The sequence below is a fragment of the Schistocerca gregaria genome, chromosome 4 (genome assembly GCF_023897955.1).
Source record: "Schistocerca gregaria isolate iqSchGreg1 chromosome 4, iqSchGreg1.2, whole genome shotgun sequence".
Lineage (NCBI taxonomy): Eukaryota > Metazoa > Arthropoda > Insecta > Orthoptera > Acrididae > Schistocerca > Schistocerca gregaria.
Window position 1 is genome coordinate 215,274,300 of NC_064923.1, and position 19,025 is coordinate 215,293,324.

A 19,025-nucleotide genomic window follows, 5' to 3' on the forward strand; every position below is an offset into this window, starting at 1 on the left:
CAAGGAATATAGGTGAACATCACAGAATTTCAGGTACACAGGAAATGTCATGGAAATATCAGGGAATTTAATTGAGTATCAGGGATTCTTTCTGTAACTACACATTTTCATTAATTACTGCAGAGCCAGCAAGATCCTGACAACTTACAGGTATAACAGCTATCAATGTTTGTTGTTGTTGTTGTTTTTGTGGTCTTCAGTCCTGAGAATGGTTTGATGCAGCTCTCCATGCTACTCTATCCTGTGTGAGCTTCTTCATATCCCAGTACCTAATGCAACCTACATCCTTCTGAATCTGCTTAGTGTATTCATCTCTTGGTCTCCCTCTACAATTTCTACCCTCCAGGCTGTCCTCCAATACTAAATTGGTGATCCCTTGATGCTTCAGAACATGTCCTACCAACCGATCCCTTCTTCTAGTCAAGTTGTGCCAGAAACTCCTCCCCAATTCTATTCAGTACCTCCTCATTACTTATGTGAGCTACCCATCTAATCTTCAACATTCTTCTGCAGCACCACATTTCTTAAGCTTCTATTCTAATTTTGTCCAAACTATTTATCATCCATGTTTCACTTCCATACATGGCTACACTCCATACAAATACTTTTTCTTTTGTTTCCTTCACTGCTTGCTCAATATAAAGATTGAATAACATTGGGGATAGGCTACAACCCTGTCTCACTCCCTTCCCAACCACTGCTTGCCTTTCATGCCCTTAGACTCTTATAACTGCCATCTGGTTTCTGAACAAATTGTAAATAGCCCTTTGTTCCCTGTATTTTACCCCTGCCACCTTCAGAATTTGAAAGTGAGTATTCCAGTCAACATTGTCAAAAGCTTTCTCTAAGTCTATAAATGCCAGAAATGTACATTTTCCCTTCCCTAATATATTTTCTAAGGTAAGTCTAGGGTCATTATTGCCTCACGTGTTCCAACATTTCTACAGAATCTAAACTGATCTTCCCCGAATTCGGCCTCTACCAGTTTTTTCATTCGTCTTTAAAGAATTCGTGTTAGTATTTTGCAGCTGTGGCTTATTAAACTGACAGTTCGGTAATTTTCACATCTGTCAACACCTGCTTTCTTTGGAATTAGAATTATTATATTCTTCTTGCTCACTAGGTGGTAGAGTTTTGTTAGGCCTGGCTCTCCCAAGGCTGTCGGTAGTTCTAATGGAATGTTGTCTACTCCAGGGGCCTTCTTTCGACTTAGGTAAGGAACACTAAAGAGACCCTACCCAAAAAAATTGGGACTAGCTGACACTGATGGAATTATCGATTTACTACAATTCATCTGGCTTCATGGTGTTGGCATTGGCCATTGTATTGCCAGCATATTGGCAAATATTTTTGTAGACCATATAGAGAACCAGTTCTTTGGAAAATGTACTAATGCAACTACCAAGATTTTATGTTATACAAGGAATGTAGACAATATTCCTGTTCTCTTAAATGGCACGATAGCTGAAATCAAAAGTATGCTTTCACAATTTAACAGTGTACGTCCATATACTGTTTTTGCCGTGGAACTAGAAAATCAACAGGCCATTAAGTTTTTAGATTTGATGATAAAGAACGATGATAGCACCCAGAAAGTTGGAATATTTTGGAAGCCAAAGTTCACTGACAATGTAATCCACAACACTTTGTGCCACCTAACAGTACACAAAAAATCATACTTTAACTCCATGACCAAATAGTAATTAACCTCCATTTAGAATAGAATGAAATTATTGAAGAGTTATGTGTGCAAAAACAGATATCAACATATAATGGCTATATACAAAAGGTATATTACAAAATTACAAAACAAAAACGAGAGTGTAGATGAAGAAATAACTTTAACCGTGGAAGAAGAACCAGACAAAATGAAATGCATTGCTTTACCTTATTATTGTGGTGATACATCATGTAGAAGAGCCTATAATTTTTGTAAAACTAATGTGTGAATCAGATTCTGTATGAAGAACAAATTAGGGACAATTGTGAGGCACACCAGCCCCAAAACAAACCAACCAGTATGTCAAGTATCTTGTGAGTATGTGAATGTCAGCAAACTGCAAAATTGGTTGTATGTACTGTTAATCCCATATTATGTTGTTCTCAGTATGTTGTATTATGTTCTTTAAATTATTGAAAAGGCACAAATGCCAAAACTTTGGTAGTGAAATAAAATAAAACAGTAACAAATAAAAGCAATATGACGTCTTTCAAAGAATTTATAGTTGCTGTGGTCCCATATTACAAGAAAATAATATTATATTGTGATCATCTTTCCCTGTCCAACGAGTACATGTACAGTAATAACAGAACATACATAGATATTGCAGAGAACTAAACAGTCACTTACACTCCATCCATATAGCCATTAATAACTGACATTAGTGTTTCATAAGAGACCCGAAATCATTGATAAGTGGTGTCTTACTTTATAAATGGACATTTATCTACTGGTACATCAATTTTTGAAATAATATGGTCTTTGACATTCAAGGATTGGACTTGATTTACTGAGCTGATTGTGTTAAGAAATTACCATAGGTGGAGCCCTACACATTGTTATCACACAATTTCTTGGTTATTCATAGTATCATTGATTTACAAATCATATCAAATACTGTTGTAATAACAAAACACATAACAACATCAACAACTTGAAAATGTCCTATTACTCATATCTCATCCTGTTATTCAATATGCCCTCATTTACAACTAACTTTCATTGATATTAAGAGGTATGAAAAAGTGTTATTAAATGGCATCTCATGAGTTTGATTTCATTGCTAGCAGGAAATGTTATTAAATTACATTTGATAATGGCAGTGGTCACCAAGCCACTACATAGCTCAAATTTTATTTTTGGTCCATATTTTTAAACAAGAAATTATTTACCTCATTTCTAGGTGTAGATGGAACAGGTAATAAAGCAACTATTAAAGTTGATCATATTGTACTCAGCAGCATGTTCTGGCACTTTATGATCAACTTGCCCTCGCCCAGTTTGGTCACGGCCCTTCATGGGTTGGAGAATGTGTCACACAAAAAGCCATGCATTTTTTGAATGGTGTTGATGCATAATGGGTCTCATTCACAAACGATTGTTCAAACCAAACACCAACCAATTACTCAGCACAACAAGGATAACTTCAGTAACCGATTTACATCCCCCCCCTGTGCACACACACACACACACACACACACACACACACACACACACACACACTGGTTTGCAACTTATACCATTAGCTTCTTGCTCCTCCCTCTCATTCCCCCCACAATCACAATCACACACACACACACACACACACACACACAGAGAGAGAGAGAGAGAGAGAGAGAGAGAGAGAGAGAGAGACCGACCGACCACCCAAGCCCTTTCCTGCCACTTTCTTCTAGTATATTCTTCTAGCTTAAGATGGTCCTGGCATTAGTCGTTATCACTCCATTTTCTACATCGGCTTCCTCCTTGATTTTCACCCAAAGAACCTCTATTATTCAGATTGGATGAGATAAGTCGTCACATAGTAAATGTTCTGGAAAGTGTTTTATTTCCTAATATTGTCCTCAAAAACCATCTTTCCTTTATCCTGGTTTCTTCATTTTCTTTTAATCACTCTAAAATTAGTCCTTGTGATGAATTTGTGCATTCTGGCCGAATAGCTGCCTTGCAGTTATACATTTTTGCATTCCTAGACAATGATTTCTTTATCATAAACATCTTTTCTTAAGTAAAATGCTCTTAGTACATCTTCCTTAATCTTACTCTGATGGCTTTCGTTTTCCCCTGCATCAGGCTTAATGATTTCTCCTAAATCTGTGTCTGTGTGTAATCTGAACATTTATTTTGTTTTGTGGATAGCAGAATAGCCTCATAGATGTTCTTGTCTGAGAAGGAAGCAGATTGATTATATTTTTGAAACAAAGAACTTTACATAGTAATTTTGGAGTGTATATCTTTGTCAAGGATTATACAATCTTTTGTAAGATTTCTCATCCAAGTTTTCTTGTGCACGTTATACAGGTCTGTGTCATTCAAGGAGGAATATGACAACTTGAATATTCAGTTACAAGACACTTTGGAAACATTAAGCTCCCTGAGAGCCCAGAAGAAAATTGTTGATTCAGAACTTAAAAATTTGAAGAGTAAATTAGATGATGCTGCAGAGCTTGAAGAGATCCAGCTTGCATTGGTAAGCTATGCATGTATAACACATCACCTAATAGACGTATTAGGATGAAGTGTATGGTGTCAGCACAACTGTTTCCTGTTACATTTGTGAACTGCAAGTGAAAGAATTTATGTTTAACAGAAAGGCTAATCTTGCTTATGCAAAATGCTTGCAGAGTTCCACAATTCTTTCATGATTATTTGTCATAATGAGTTGGCAGTCAAGACAATACCTGTTTTATGAACTGTAAATTGCAACATCTCTGTTGTTCTTGGCAAGAGTGCAATTGTTTGTACAATATCTTTGTTAGAAGGCAGTGCCGCATGTGAATACAGATGATAGATAGTAACATTTATGAACAAGTTAATGATTGTAGCTGGCTGTTATGATTATACCTGTTTTGTCTGAGAGGAACTGAAATTATGTCAACTGAAAATTACAATGGCAGAACCGAGATATACAGGATTTTATGGGTGTAGGTGCAGATATTGTGATGATTGGTATCTAAGTATGTACCCACTTCAGAGTCAGTGGTATTTTTTTCTCTCCATGAAACAGATTTCCCACAGACACATCACATAATTTACTAAGTGATGTATTCTGTGTGGTCGTAACTTTGCTTGGAAGTGGACTATGCCTGTCGACATAGACTATCATTTTGCATCCACACATCTGCTCTTCAATACCTGACATGCTGCCCAGTGAAAAATAAACATTAATGGCTGGCTTTTGCAGCTAGTACTTGGAAGTACTAATCTAACTGAAAACAAACTACTTGTAACAGCTGTAATTATTAGTCTGCAAATGAAGTAAAAACTGATGTAATGTTAAGTATACTGTCCTCAGTCATCAGTAGAAACATCTGCACTTGCACCACTAACACCCTGTACAATTGGCATTTTTGTGTGAAGAATACATGGCTATTGTACTTTCATTGTCACATGACAAGCTGTTTACTGCACAATTCTTGAGAAGGATTGTGAAGGTTGTGAAATGTCACAGATAGATGGAGGAAAAATCTATAGAAAAATTCATGTTAAAGTAACAGAGGAACTACAGAGCTGATGTTAGTGGGGACTAAAGTGTAATGTGTGTCATACATGGCGGCAAGAAAATCATCGTGCTGGTTGATTTGACGTATTCTGAACCCGTGCTGTGGCTCATTTATATATCATTCAGTATTTTGTCTTTCACAACAGTTTTCACTATCTTAGGCAAGACTGATGAAAACAAGCCAAGCTTATACTTTGTAGGTTTTTTTCTTATCCCCACCTTAATGCATATGGCTTCGACCTTACTTCTTTAAAGGCTTCTAGGAGACAGTTCAGTAGCAATGGTAGTGCCTTCTCCAATCAGTGTGAACAATGTCATGTTAGTCTGGTAGATGTATGTAATATCATCCAGGCATTACCAAACAGTTCTGCAGGTGTGCTTGCACTCTGAATACATCCCATCTAATCTGCCAGCACAGAGGAAGGTGGGCAGAGAGTGAGAAGGAAAAGCAAGTGTTATGAATTGCTTCTGCTCGGAACTATAGTTACTAATTATTAAATGATATATTACTAATAAAACAATCATGAACATATCAAGCAGCTCAAAGCCCAAGTCCATACTTACCGACACTTATTTTTCCGTAGTTTAATTGTGAATTGGACAGGACAGAAAATGCTGAAAGTACCCTCCACAATACAATGTACAATAGCTTATGGTGTAGATATTATTGTAAAGATCAAGGAAAGAGATGAGAAGGAGAATGAGTCATAATTTGTAGTTTTTGGAACACTTTCATTCTCAAATACCTTAGCATTTGTTTAACACAGTTAAGAAGTTATCCAACATGTTTACTACCAGTCATCATTCAAAGTGCAGTTTTGTTGACTTAATCAAGTGCCAGCAGTCATGCAACTGTCAGTGGCAATACGTCCCCTATGGATTTGGCTCATGATACACAATATGGGAACCTGTGAAAATACCATGATAGCTGATGTGATCAAAGACTCTGCCACACCAAAGGGAAAAATAGCTAGGCTTGCTACAAGACAGCTTGCAATAGATCTTAGGTGTTTTCTGATGGTGGCACAGTGCAGTGTTGTAACATTGTATCCATTATTGACTGACAACATTAGAAAAACTGGAGAGGAAAACTTATTCCAGATCACACTGAGGAGTTGGATATGAATTTGAAGTATATTAAATATTGGAGCAGATGAAAATGAATCACAAATGTTGTATCTTTGTCTTGTGAGGCTGTTACAAAAACATCATGATCCACGTACTTGGGTTCATAAACAAATTCCTTGAGAGGCTTGGTGTTTTATTTTATGTATTTATCTAGGAGTGGGTGAGATAGTGCAAATGCTTTTCATATATTTGATATGAAGTATTTTGCAGAGTACTTCAGTCATTTTTTCTCCTGTTAAAAGATTGTTTACACTTTTTGTGTTTGCTATGTAGTAGTTTTTCACCCATGTCATATTTTTACTCTTTCATTGTAAGTGAATATTGTATAGTCGAATGATTTTGGTACTAAGGCCATTATAACCAGTATTCATAGGATTTAATGAGTCGAAGGTGCTTGGAATGAAAATCTGGTGTAGAATGATTTAGTTGTTTTTACATCCTGGGTGGGCGAGGCCACATCTTTTAGACTACACATCGTTATGAGATTCAGTAGATTTTTTAATCTTATTTAATGTTTGAACATTACCTCGGAGCACCATAACTGTTTTCTGGAAGTAATTTTCTTAAAGCTATTTTAAAGATCATTAGAAATTTTTTACAGTACATTATGAGAGAAATATGGACAACAAATTATTATCTTTGGAGCTACAGTTTTCTCATCAGCTAGCTCAAGATGGACGACAGGGCCTCCTTGATTGAGACTTTATATCTATTAGAGCATAGCCACATATAATAATGGAACAAATCTGATCTTGTTTTAGTAGTATACACAATATTTACACGTTCAAGTTGATTGGAAACAAGTTTCATTATCAGCATGGTTATTGAACTGTGGGCTTTGCTGAGAAGATGTGCCTTTTTTGTGTCAGTAATGCATATACCTGTTGTGTAGGGTGACGATAATGAAGGGGTATCGACAGAGAGACCAACTAACCTGTGATTTCTTAACAGGGGCAGCAGCATTTTTAGTAGTTGTAGATCCAAAAGTATGACATTGTCTGCTACAGCTACTTTCTGGTATTGTGAATGGATGAAATTGAGTGGAAAACTTCAGCCATTATATTTCCCAAGGAGACGCAGCTCTGCTGTGTGGCATAATGATGGTATTCTCTTAAGTTAAACATCCCCCTCTTCCCACTCCGGCTCTTTGGATCTCCAGGTAGGGACTTTGAAGAGTATGATATCATTAGGAGAAACAAATCTGGCATTCTGTGCAAGGCCAAGTGTGGAATGGCATTGTGCAGGTCGATGCATGGATTGTTAGAATCTTTAATTGGGTAGGCAGATTAGAGAGTTTCAAAAGTGAAATTGATATGTTGAAGTTAGGTATTGTGACAATTAGTGAAGTTTGGTGTAGAGGTTTGCAAATAGGGCAGATTTATTGCTCATACTGTCTTGAGACCAACGAGCTTGGGCATGGCTTACTCAGGTACGAATGTTCGAAGTGGGCAGGCTGAGATCAAACAAGTTACCATGTCAAGGGTGGGTGCTCGCCATACTGCTGTTGCAACCATTTTAGTAGTAGATTTGTGTGTTTGCAGGCTGTTGTTGCTCCTGATATACACCCTCCACTGATGGAACTACAGTCTGATGAATTTAGTTATGCTATAGACATATATTCCTTGATGATAGTGTTTAATTGCAACATCAATGTAATCGATAGGCGAATATAGCTTGCTTTATGCAATAATGAAACTTTGGAAACAATTTGGAGTTTCACAGAGAAACTATGTAACTACATCTTTTGTAATGATGGCAATTGAAAATCATATTGCTTTTTTATGTATAACACTATCTGCTTTAGTGATTGAAATGTACGTTTGTGAACTTTTCCATTTAAGAAATTATAAATCTGGCAGGAACAAAATTGTCTCTAAATTATTTCCTGTTTCTGTAATTACAGTTAATCGATTCTTTTTGGATCAAGTGTGCTTTGCCCACTCAAGATAAGGTTCTATGCCACACTGAAATTTCTTTTGGTAGTCACATTCTTATCATTAAATTGGATGGCTTGGGAAAGAGACTGCTATTACACTTTCACGTCTCAAGTCCATCATACTCATCACTGTCGATTCGGGTTAAATAAAAGTCATCATCATTGGTAGTGTATGGCATGGCCCTCAGTCAAGTGTTAATGCGTAAGGATTGACCAGGAGGAGAAAGCTGTAGGCACCCATAAATAAAACTTATTTTTATATGCATGAAAGTTTAATGCCGTAAACAGGCAGGCCTAGAGAAGCTGCTGGGACTGAATGGCCTATTGGTCAGTCAGATCATTAGAAGCGCAGTTCGGTAGCGTTACCTCATCAGTAACACGTGAGTTTAGCTGCTGATGGTTCAACATGTGAGTTTCAGTGTGGTTCTATCCGGTTTTGGGCAACGTGAATGAGACGCTGCAACTTACTGTCAGGCAGAAGGCACTGATGAACATCAAGTGAAAAATCAAATTCAAATGTTTATACTAGTAAACCCATTTAGTAATGGCTCCCACTGTACACAAGTCACTCCAAAAACAGAGTCTTTATTTTTTTACTGCTGAACGCTGTGACATTCGCTATTGGTTCTAAATAAATATTTACAGATGTCATATAAACAGAGAGACATGTTACTGCCACATTATAATTTTGTTCTACGTTATCAGGAACTGATATTTCATCATCTATTTGATGCACATTATTTTACATCTCACCCGTATCAGAAAGGCATTTCCAGTAGTCGGATGGATGACCATAGAAATGTTACTATTCTATGGAATGTCAGAATTTCGAATGATATACAGACATCACGCGAATACATGCCACAGTAGTACAGGTCAATGAGTTACATAGATGTTGAAGAGATTGAAAGATTGTGTGATGAAATACATAAATTATTTAGGTAGTTACTGGAGTCCAAAATTTAATGGGGGACTGAGATTCAATAGTTGGAAAAGGAAGAGAGGAAAAAATAGTAGTAGGACACAAAATAGAATAAAGTAAATGAAAATGAGATGGGAGATAACTGTGAGAAGTATTTGACAGAACATTGAAAGACCTAATTAGAAATGAGGCCCCAGCTCTAGACGACATATCCTCAGCATTATGGAGATTCTTGGGAGAGCCCGTCAGCCATGACTTAATTATTCTACCTGGTGTCCAAGATATGTGAGGCAGGTGAAGTACCTTCAGCTTGCAAGACAAATGTAATAATTTCAATTAGAAAAAAGACAGGTGTGAATACTATTTAACTATCACTGTAATAAGTCTAGGTTGCAAAATACTGACCTGAATTATGCACAGAAGAATGGAAAAACTGGCAGAATTGAAGGCCAGTTTGGGTTCTTGCAAAATGTAAAAATCTGCAGGATAATGCTTAGTTTACTGTATGCAAACAGTCAAAGAAATGAAAGGAATTTTGGATAATGGATTGAACTACAGGGAGATGGAACAAAAATGGGAGATTAGATGAACATAGTAGACAGTGTCTTGAAACAAGATTATATGGTGATCATCAAAAAAAGTAAAGAAATGTAGGGCGAATTAAATCAAGTAATTCTGAATCAATTAATGGTCTTTACGTGAAATGTAAGTTTATTACAGTAGAACCATTCTGCAGTCAGCTTAAAATGCCAGTTCTCTAAATTTTCTTAATAGTGTTTCACAAAAAGAAGGTTGTCTTCTTCCCTCCAGGGATTCCAATTTGAGTTTACAAAGCATTTCTGTAATGCTTGTTTGTTGATTGAATCTACCAATATCAAATCTAGCAGCACACCTATAATTTGTTTTTATTCATCCTATAATCTGACCTCCTGGAGATTTCAAACACTTGAAGTGCTGAAGAATAGGTTGCATTAGTGTTCTATAAGTGATGTCTTTTGTGGGTCTTTTGTGGATGAGCTACACTGTCCTAGAATTCACTCATTAAACATCAGTTGACCATATGCCTTCCTTAATACCGACCTTATGTGCTCATTCTATTTCACATTGTTTAACGATGTTACACCTATATATTTAATCAGTATAACCATGTCAAGCATCACACCTCAAATACTGTATTCGAACGTTACAGGACTGTTTTTCCTACTGATCTCCATTAACTTAAATTTTCCTACATTACCCTCCTACAGACAATCAATGACGATACTTTTCTGTGCATCATAGCATCATGAGCAAACAGTCACAGATTGCTACTCACCCTATTTGTCAACATGTGTATATACAAGGGGTGTTGAGTAATTAATGCAAAATATTTGTTTGCTGAGAGCAGGTTGGTTTTATTCATGATTCCAATGCACCATATTATTCCCCTCTTCTTTCGCTACAAAACACTATTTTTCAACATAATCTCTCTTGAATATGACGGCCTTACACAACCTTACTGGGAAGGTCTCTATGCCTGTATAGTACCACTCTGCCATGAAGCCAACATCTTGCTGCATTAATAACATCCCCATCATTCACATACTGCTTCCCATGGAGTGCATCCTTCATTGGGTCAAACAAATGGAAGTTGGAAGGTATAAGATCCCAGTGGTAGGGTGGATGAGGAGGATCACTCCAGTGCTATTTTGTGAGTTCCTCTTAGGTGCGCAGACTTGTGTAAGTCCTTGCATTGTCATTAAGAGGGCGAGGTTTGTGACTCTCAAGCTTTCCCAGCAGATATGTTATATATAGTCTTCCGGCAGCAAGCCCATGAAGACTATTTACAGGGAGAGGTTTGTTCGAATTTTTGTAGCAACGAATGTAGCACCATGAGGGAGAACATCACATAGAATAACCTCTTCAGAGTCCCAGAAGACTGTTGCCATGATTTTACCAGCTCACAGTGTGTGGCTTTGAACTTTTTTTTTTGGGAGGAGAGGTGGTGTGGCACTTCTCCATGGATAGCCATTTTGTTTCTAGTTCAGTCACAATAAGCCTTGTATTGTACAAGCACTTCCACACAGATGCTCCTTCATTGCTCTTTATGGTCTTCTGTTAGGTGGTGAGGAAAAATCTTTGGCGGGTGAGAGTGTAAGCATTTCTAAAAAAGACATCCGGTTGAAGAGTGAGGTGTTTGATTGCGATCTGTTGATCACCTCAAATGAGAGTGTCCGTATGCTCCAACATTGCAGGAGTCACAACTGTGTGCAGCCGGCCAGCAAGCAGGAGATCGGATGGGTTTGTGCAAGCTTGTTTCAATGACGACAGCACAGTTTGCCTAGCGACTCACTGTGATTTTGTTCACTGCCAGGTCTCCGCAGACATTCTCCAAGCACCTGTAAATATCTCTGGTTTACCATCAAAAGAAACTCAGTGACAAGTCTGTGCTTGAAACGCACCTCTCTTACAGGTGCCATTTCGAAGGCCACTTATAGCGCCGCCACCTGGTGGAACTTTATGAAACTGTAGGGGTTGAAGTGGGAATATTCCTTGATGTCCCACCACAAAATCCGCACTTTTTCAACCGAAAGGATCACTGAGAAACATGAATAGTTATGAGGGCGATCCTATGACACTTCCTTGTGTTGTTTCTGATAAACACTTACTATCCAGGAGAGTGTACTTAGTTCTGTTGCTTAAGAAGTTCAGAAGCATTAGGAATTTATTCTGTATGCTTAGGCCTTCATTAACAGTCTACAGTGGCACACTGCATCAAATGCTTTCCAGGAATGTAGTAATATGGAGTCCTCATGTTGCCCTTGATTCATGCGTTTGTAGGATATTGTGCAAGGAAATTTATTATATTCGAATTTAGAATACACTCAAAAATCCTCCAGCAAACCAATGTAAAAAGTATTGGTCTGTAATTTTGCAGATCCATTATTTTTCCCTTCCTGAGATATTTGAGTCACCTTTGTGGTTTTCCAGTCACTTGGTACTTTGCTCTGGGTGACAGATTAACATTAAAATGCAAGCTAGGTAAGGGGAAATGCAGAACAGTCAAGGATGGGGAAGGAAATCGGTGGTGCCCTTTAAAAGAAACCATCTCAGTATTTGCCTGGATAGATTTAGATATATCACAGAAAACATAAATCAGAATGGCTGGACCCAGATTTGAAACATCGTCCTTCCAAATGCGAGTCAGATATAAAACAATACTTTCCATAAAACTGAATTGGGATTCCATCCCGACTGGGGACTTAAATGTTTTGTTGGAGTACAGTAAACAGTTGTATTACACACATTAATGTTTATTTAAGGAAAAATAGTGTAAGCCATTAAAAGAGACAAAATAACTAAAGTTTCTACAAAAACAAAGACTTCTTGACTCTCCATTGCCTTTCTAAACAGCAGCAATGTCAAAGATAATCCAGTCACAAAAAATGGAACAAATAAAAGAGGTATCCCTTGATTAACTTTTAACTCTCGTCATTCACTTACCTGAAATGATATCTAAAATTAAACTGTAATTCAAATTAATCTCTTTTTGTGATGTTTATTTATGACATCCATGAATGTTCTGATTCAGTGGCTTTGTTAACAACTACACTTTTATGGGTCAAAATGTATCAGAAGTCAGTTGTTCTACCCATTATTTATTTCTGATGAAGTGCTGTTTTATGCAGTATGTTTTATTGTTGATTTATTGATATGGTTCTTGGACTATGTAATTGCTGCTTGATTATCACACCATGCAGGTGTTTTCTTGTTCCTTCCTCGCACAATGCTGCTTGTATTTCTTCAGTATAAAGTTTCCCTTTGGCACGAAGTGTCATTGGATGACATATACTTCCTTATATTCTTTCTTGGCCTGCATAATTTTTGTGAATTTTCAATGTGTTACCCAAGTTCCTTATTATCTTCAATTAATAAAGGCAATTGTTCCAAATTTTCCACCTGATTTGAGAAACCATAAAATTCATTTTCAGTGCTCAAATATTCTTTTTCACTTTGGATTTCATCCTTGGTAAATGGAAATGGTTATGTTCTTTTATTGAGCAATTCAATAAACCCTTTCTGTTCTCTGTTTACATATGAGCATTTGCCATACAAAAATATTTCGAATATACAGTCTAGATTTTACAAAGTGTTTTGTTTCTGGCATCCAGATTGTATATCTATGGCTGTATAGAGAGCATCCATAAATTGCCTTTTTATTTCCTTGTGGATAATTTAGAACAACATCTTTGTCTGGGTACGTGAATGATAACGTCACATCTTATTTCTTGTCAACTTTGGCTTCCTACCTGTCCGCAATCCTTAAGGCATTTTTTCATTGCTGTGGCTATTTGTAACATGATTTATTATGTATGCTGCAGTGTACATCATGTCAGTCCGAGAACTCTGTGGTAAACTGCTTCCTAGCCACTGCTACCTAATCGTATCCACTAATGTTCTGTTGAGATGTTCAGCTATACCATTTTGCTGGGGCATTCCTTCAAGCCAAATTCTTTGGATTCAAAAACTGACCATTTGTGCAACAGAATTCCATCTGTTCTAGTATCTACTAGTTGACTTCCTGTTTCAGATTCTGTTTTAGTATTTACTAGTTGAATTCCTGTTTGAATATTCCATTTCTTGAACTTTTCATGTATTCGGCCACTTTTTGTGATCCTTTGCATAGTGTGTTGGCTGTAGACCCTGGGGTCCCAGGTTTGATTCCTGGCCGGGACAGAGATTTTCTCCACTTTGGGGCTGAGTGTTTGGGTTGTCCTCATCTTTTCATCTTATCATTATCATCACATCATCGATGCACAAGTGGCCCAAGTGGCTTCAAATAGAAAGGGCTACGCCAGATGGGTTCTCTCACACAATAATGCCATACGGTCTAATCCTCATCATCATCTTCTTATCTCCCCCCCCCCCCCCCCACCCCCCAATTAATTCATCGTTATTTTTTAAGAAATGCACAAGAATCTTTTGCTTCACTATCAACAAGTTTAAAAATAGTCGTTCATTCCTTCAAATTTTGTGATACAGTTTTTGGGAACAGTCTGTGTGAGTGCACCCACCAGTCATCGCAAGGGTTCATTCCATCTTTCTCACATTCTAACCATAGGACAGTTTCCTTGATGTGGACTAACTCAATTATAATGTTTGTTAAGGGAGCACATGTGCTCTGTATGCATTGTTTCAGTGCTCAGTTTGATGCTCCACCAAGGCCTGCTGACTTAATGAAACACAGCTTGGACATAGCTTACTATATTGTGTGAATGAATTGTTAGTTTATTGCCACCCTTTGTCTTTATGTTCTCATCTACGTCTAAACAGCTACTTTTCAATTCACATTTAAGTGAAAGGCAAAGGGTTCATCGAACCACCTTCAGATTGTATTTCCACTGTTCCACAACAGTGTGTGGAATAAATGAACACGTCAATTTTTCTACATGGGCTCTGATTTCTCTTATGTTATTATGATGATCATTATTTCCGACCATGTAGTTTGATGTTAATGAAATATTTCACATTCAGAGAAGAAAGTTGATGAGAGAGATTTCATGAAGAAATCTCACTGTAGCGAAATACATTTTTGATTTAATGATTGCCACCCCAACTCAGTTATCATATCCATGATACTCTCTTGCCTATTTTGCAAACACTGGAAAATGAGCTGCCCTTTTTTGAGCTTTTTCAATGTTCTCTATTAGTCCTATCTGATGTAGATCCCATGCTGCGCAGCAATACTCCAGAAAAGGGCAGACAAGATCTTTAGCAGAGCTGTTGCGTCTTCTGCGTGTCTGCTAATAAAGTGCATTTTTTGCCTTGTGTTCACCACAAGATTATCTATGAACTTGTTCAAATTTAATGTGTTTGTAATTCCTGGATATTTAATTGAATTTACAGTATTAGATTTGTGCAAGTTATTGTGTAACTGAAATTTAATGAACTCCTTTTAATAGTCATGTGGATGACCTTGCGCTTTTCCATATTTAGTCAGTTGCTACTTTTCACACCATATAGAATTGTTCCTGAGTCATTTTGCAATTGGTTTTGATCTTCTAATGACTTTACTAGACAGTTAATGATAGTGTGCATCTGCAAACAACCTAAGAGTGCTTCTTAGATCGTCTCATGGACCGTTTCTGTAAATTAGGAACAGCAGAGGGCCTGTAATACTTCTGTGAGAAATGTCATGTTACAGTGCTTTTGTTTGTCTCTTCTTGTCTGCTATTTTGTGGCACTCCAGACTACTTTGTGTTTATTCTCCATATTATATATTATTTTGTAAAAACAGTGATACAAATTTAGGAACTCTCACTCATTGTGGCTCTTTTTTAAGGAACTTAGGTACTTAAGCTTGTTTTTATTTATTTTCCTCACAGAATTCCCAGTGACAAAGTCAGGAAACATACATACTTAACTTACAATTTTGTGCAGATTTTTAAAACAACCCTGTTCAATCTCTGCTTGCTATTTTCAGAAGGAGAAAAAACTGAAGTTAATGTTACTTAAGTTGTATTATAACTGCAAGAATAAAAACACACTTAGAAGCCAACAAGATCTTAAAGTTCAGCAGCTTAGCATATTGGAACAAGAAGATACAAATGACTTTGAAGAATTAAGAAAATTGAAGTGTGAACATCAGACCCTATCAGAAAGTTTGATAGAGCTGCGGAACGAGGAACAATTGAAGGTAAGTATTTAATGTAACTTCATGGAGATAAGACGGTGAGGAGTTGAGTCATGTTTCTCACCTTTAGTCACCTTTGTTTTACATTGTCATCACCGTTTGTAACCTTCTTACATTTTTGTCACCTTTTTAAATCTTTCTTGCTCTTTTAGGAAGAAAATACGTTATTTACCCCTTGTTTCCAAGTTTCTGTATTCATGTTTGTTAATTTATCTTTTTGGAATGCTGCAATGATAAAAAGAGAAACAATCTAACCGGAAGGGATTCTGAAACTATTATCCCCACTTCATATTCAAATTGCATATTCCTGTATTGCAGTTGATCCATTTTTGTTCCTGTTTTAATTCTACTGTAACAACAAAACTACTGCTGTAATACTCTCGAAAATGCGGGCAGTTTGAAAAGTAAAGTCTCTCCATGGGGAACAAAGTTAGTGAAAACTATTTTGCAGTGTGTGTGCTTGCTCTGTTAATTTTGTGACAAAAAATTTTCATGCAGTTTTTAACCACTCTGCTTCAAGAAAATGAGAATGTAACTTGAAATTAAATGTGGATCATATTAGCTACTTTCAAAATTTTAAGATCAGACACAGAAAAGTTTGGTACATGTGCCAACAATACTGATATTAGGTACAAGGGATAGTTCCATCACCACTTAATTGATTAGGACAAAGAAGTCATTGATTTCCACTCACTCCATGGATTCGTCAAATGTTAATTATAATGTTTTTAAGATGGTGTTCCCTGATAGTGTTCTTGAACATTTCTCACTTTCATATTAGAAAATGAGATATGATCTAACAACTGATGGCAGCATATTTTTGGGAACATATATTAGAAGAAGCATGTTCATCATACTACACATTAAGTTTCGATGACTCAGAGAGAAAGTGTTGCCTAACAGCACATCATCTTAAAACTTTCTTTATTGCCAAAGAAGATAGTGAAATGCTAAATAAGAAATATAAATTGAAGATGGATGGGAGAAGAAAGGAAAGAAAAGGGGAGGGAGCAGTACTGTCAACTGCATCGGTACATTAAGTGGAATCTGTGGCGAAGAATGAAAAATGTGTACTGGACCAGAATTTGATCCTAGAATAGCCTGCTTACCAGGTAGGTGCAGTAACTGTTCCATGGTAACTGCAAGAGAAATTGGAGGGGGAAAAAAAAAACTAACTGTTTCACGATATCGACACAGGAACATAGTTGTACCCAACACCCCCCACCAGTTCCTGAGATGCTCATAAGTTAATTCGTGACCTCTGGATGTACTACAAATGCTTAATCTTTGACAGTACTCTCACAAAAAAATCAGCTTGCTACTTGTTGGTTTGAAGCTGAACTTTTATACGTTGATTAGCTTGTGAATATAGTGGTGCATCATATTGGTGTTCTCTGTTCATGGGTTATGCACACCATTGCGTGTCAGTGTAATGGCACCTATGTTATCGCATAGCACAGTTACTGGTTTTCACTATTCTTATCTCACAATGCATGAGGTACCCTTGAGAGTTGCTTATTGCACTGCAGTTGATAGGAACATATATTCAGCTTCTGAAGTTGATAGAGTGACCCTTTGTTGCAATTTTGAAGTCTGTGAAGTAGCTGTCCGAGCTAAAATTAAACAATGGAAAATCTAGGATATGACAGGAAAATGAAAGTATTATGAATAGAATAGATTGCTACTCACCGTATAGTGGAGATTGTGAGTCACAGACAGGTACAACAAAAAGACCTGTAAACAAAAGTACCTTCTTCTAAATAGACAACACGCACATATTCACATAAGCACAACTGTCACACAGACATGACCACTGTCTCTGGCTGGACTTTGCCTTGGTGGACAGAGACAGTTTTTAGGTGTGTGAGAGTTATGCTTCCATGAATATGCGTGTGTTGCGTACTTCAGAAGAAGGTATTTTGGCCGAAACCTCATTTATTTAGCAGTCTTTTTGTTGTGCCTGTCTGTGAGACGACATTTCCCTAAAAATGTAACTGTTGATTGAGATCTGAAGAATAATTTAGATTACTGAAACCCTCAATTTTGAATGTTCCACTCTTTTGGAAAGTTAGTCTTACACTGACTGTTCTTTTGCTGTATCTCGTAATTTGTTTGACTGCTTTTCAGTGGATCTTTCAATATTATTATATTTGAATTGCCTTACAAACCCCTCAGCTTATACACTGCCTGGTCTTGCATTTTGAGATGAATATAGGAGTGAACCAATGATTAAGTGATTGGGAATGTGATGTAACAGAAGGTCTTATCATCCGTCAAGTTTTCTTCATATTTTTGTAGCCTCAAGCCAAGTTTGAGTCAATGTTCAACTGGATTGCAATCTTCTGTATCAAATTTCCTTGGCTATTGTCGCGTCCCAAGCGTGGGTTTTGCGAGGGATTGAGCGACACGGTTCGTAAACGGGAATTAGCCGGTTGACCTAATTGAGAGGGAGACTTTTGATCTGGCTAAGATGTTAAATTCCCTGGTGTGAAGGTACAAGGCTAGGATGTTGGTAGAAGTAAACTCGTATGGACGTTATAAAAGTTCTAATTTATTCATAAAGAATACAGATCACCCTAACTGCGTAGTGATTGTACCTACAGAATAGCCAAGCCCATTACAGAGACGGTGACTGACTTCCACTGTTCTGGCTGCCTGATAGAACTTTCCAGCACTTTGCTGCCCACACTAGCACCCTACGTCAGAGTCCCGCGGTCGCTGCCTAAACGCTCATCGGCGACTATCTCCAACTGTCTGCCTGCAGCCCGCCCTCAGCCCAAGTCGGCTGCTACTCACGCTGACTACCGTCGCTGCCTAAACCCGAGGGAGAGAGATCCCCGGAGCGGCGTGCCTCCGAGTTTTGTTAGCTCTTCCCCTTCGACCCCGCCAGCGCTTGGCATGACGTAGCGTCGAGTGCAACTTTTCCTTATTAGGGATTGTTTTAGTATTAACTTCAGTACTTTTCTTCAGAAGCTGGGTGGAGGGGTAGAGGGGCCTCTCCCTATATGGTCATGCACTGCGTCCTGAGCCCTTCATTGGCTCCTCATGACGTAGTGCGGTCCCCACCTAGGGCCCTCTTTCTTTCTCTCTCCGCTCCCAGACTTCTCCCTCTAGCCAAGAGTGTTGATAATGCAAGTAATTGTT

General features: G+C 37.6%; 1 protein-coding gene across 1 annotated transcript in view; it reads left to right on the plus strand.

Annotated features, from left to right (window-relative positions):
* LOC126266966 (structural maintenance of chromosomes protein 1A-like) overlaps nucleotides 1-19,025 on the plus strand; it is a 346,151-nt gene that overhangs the window by 39,578 nt on the left and 287,548 nt on the right. The window contains exons 5-6 of the mRNA XM_049971693.1: nucleotides 4,022-4,190; nucleotides 15,672-15,884. Coding sequence (XP_049827650.1) covers nucleotides 4,022-4,190; nucleotides 15,672-15,884 — 382 coding nt within the window. The remainder of the gene's footprint in view (nucleotides 1-4,021; nucleotides 4,191-15,671; nucleotides 15,885-19,025) is intronic.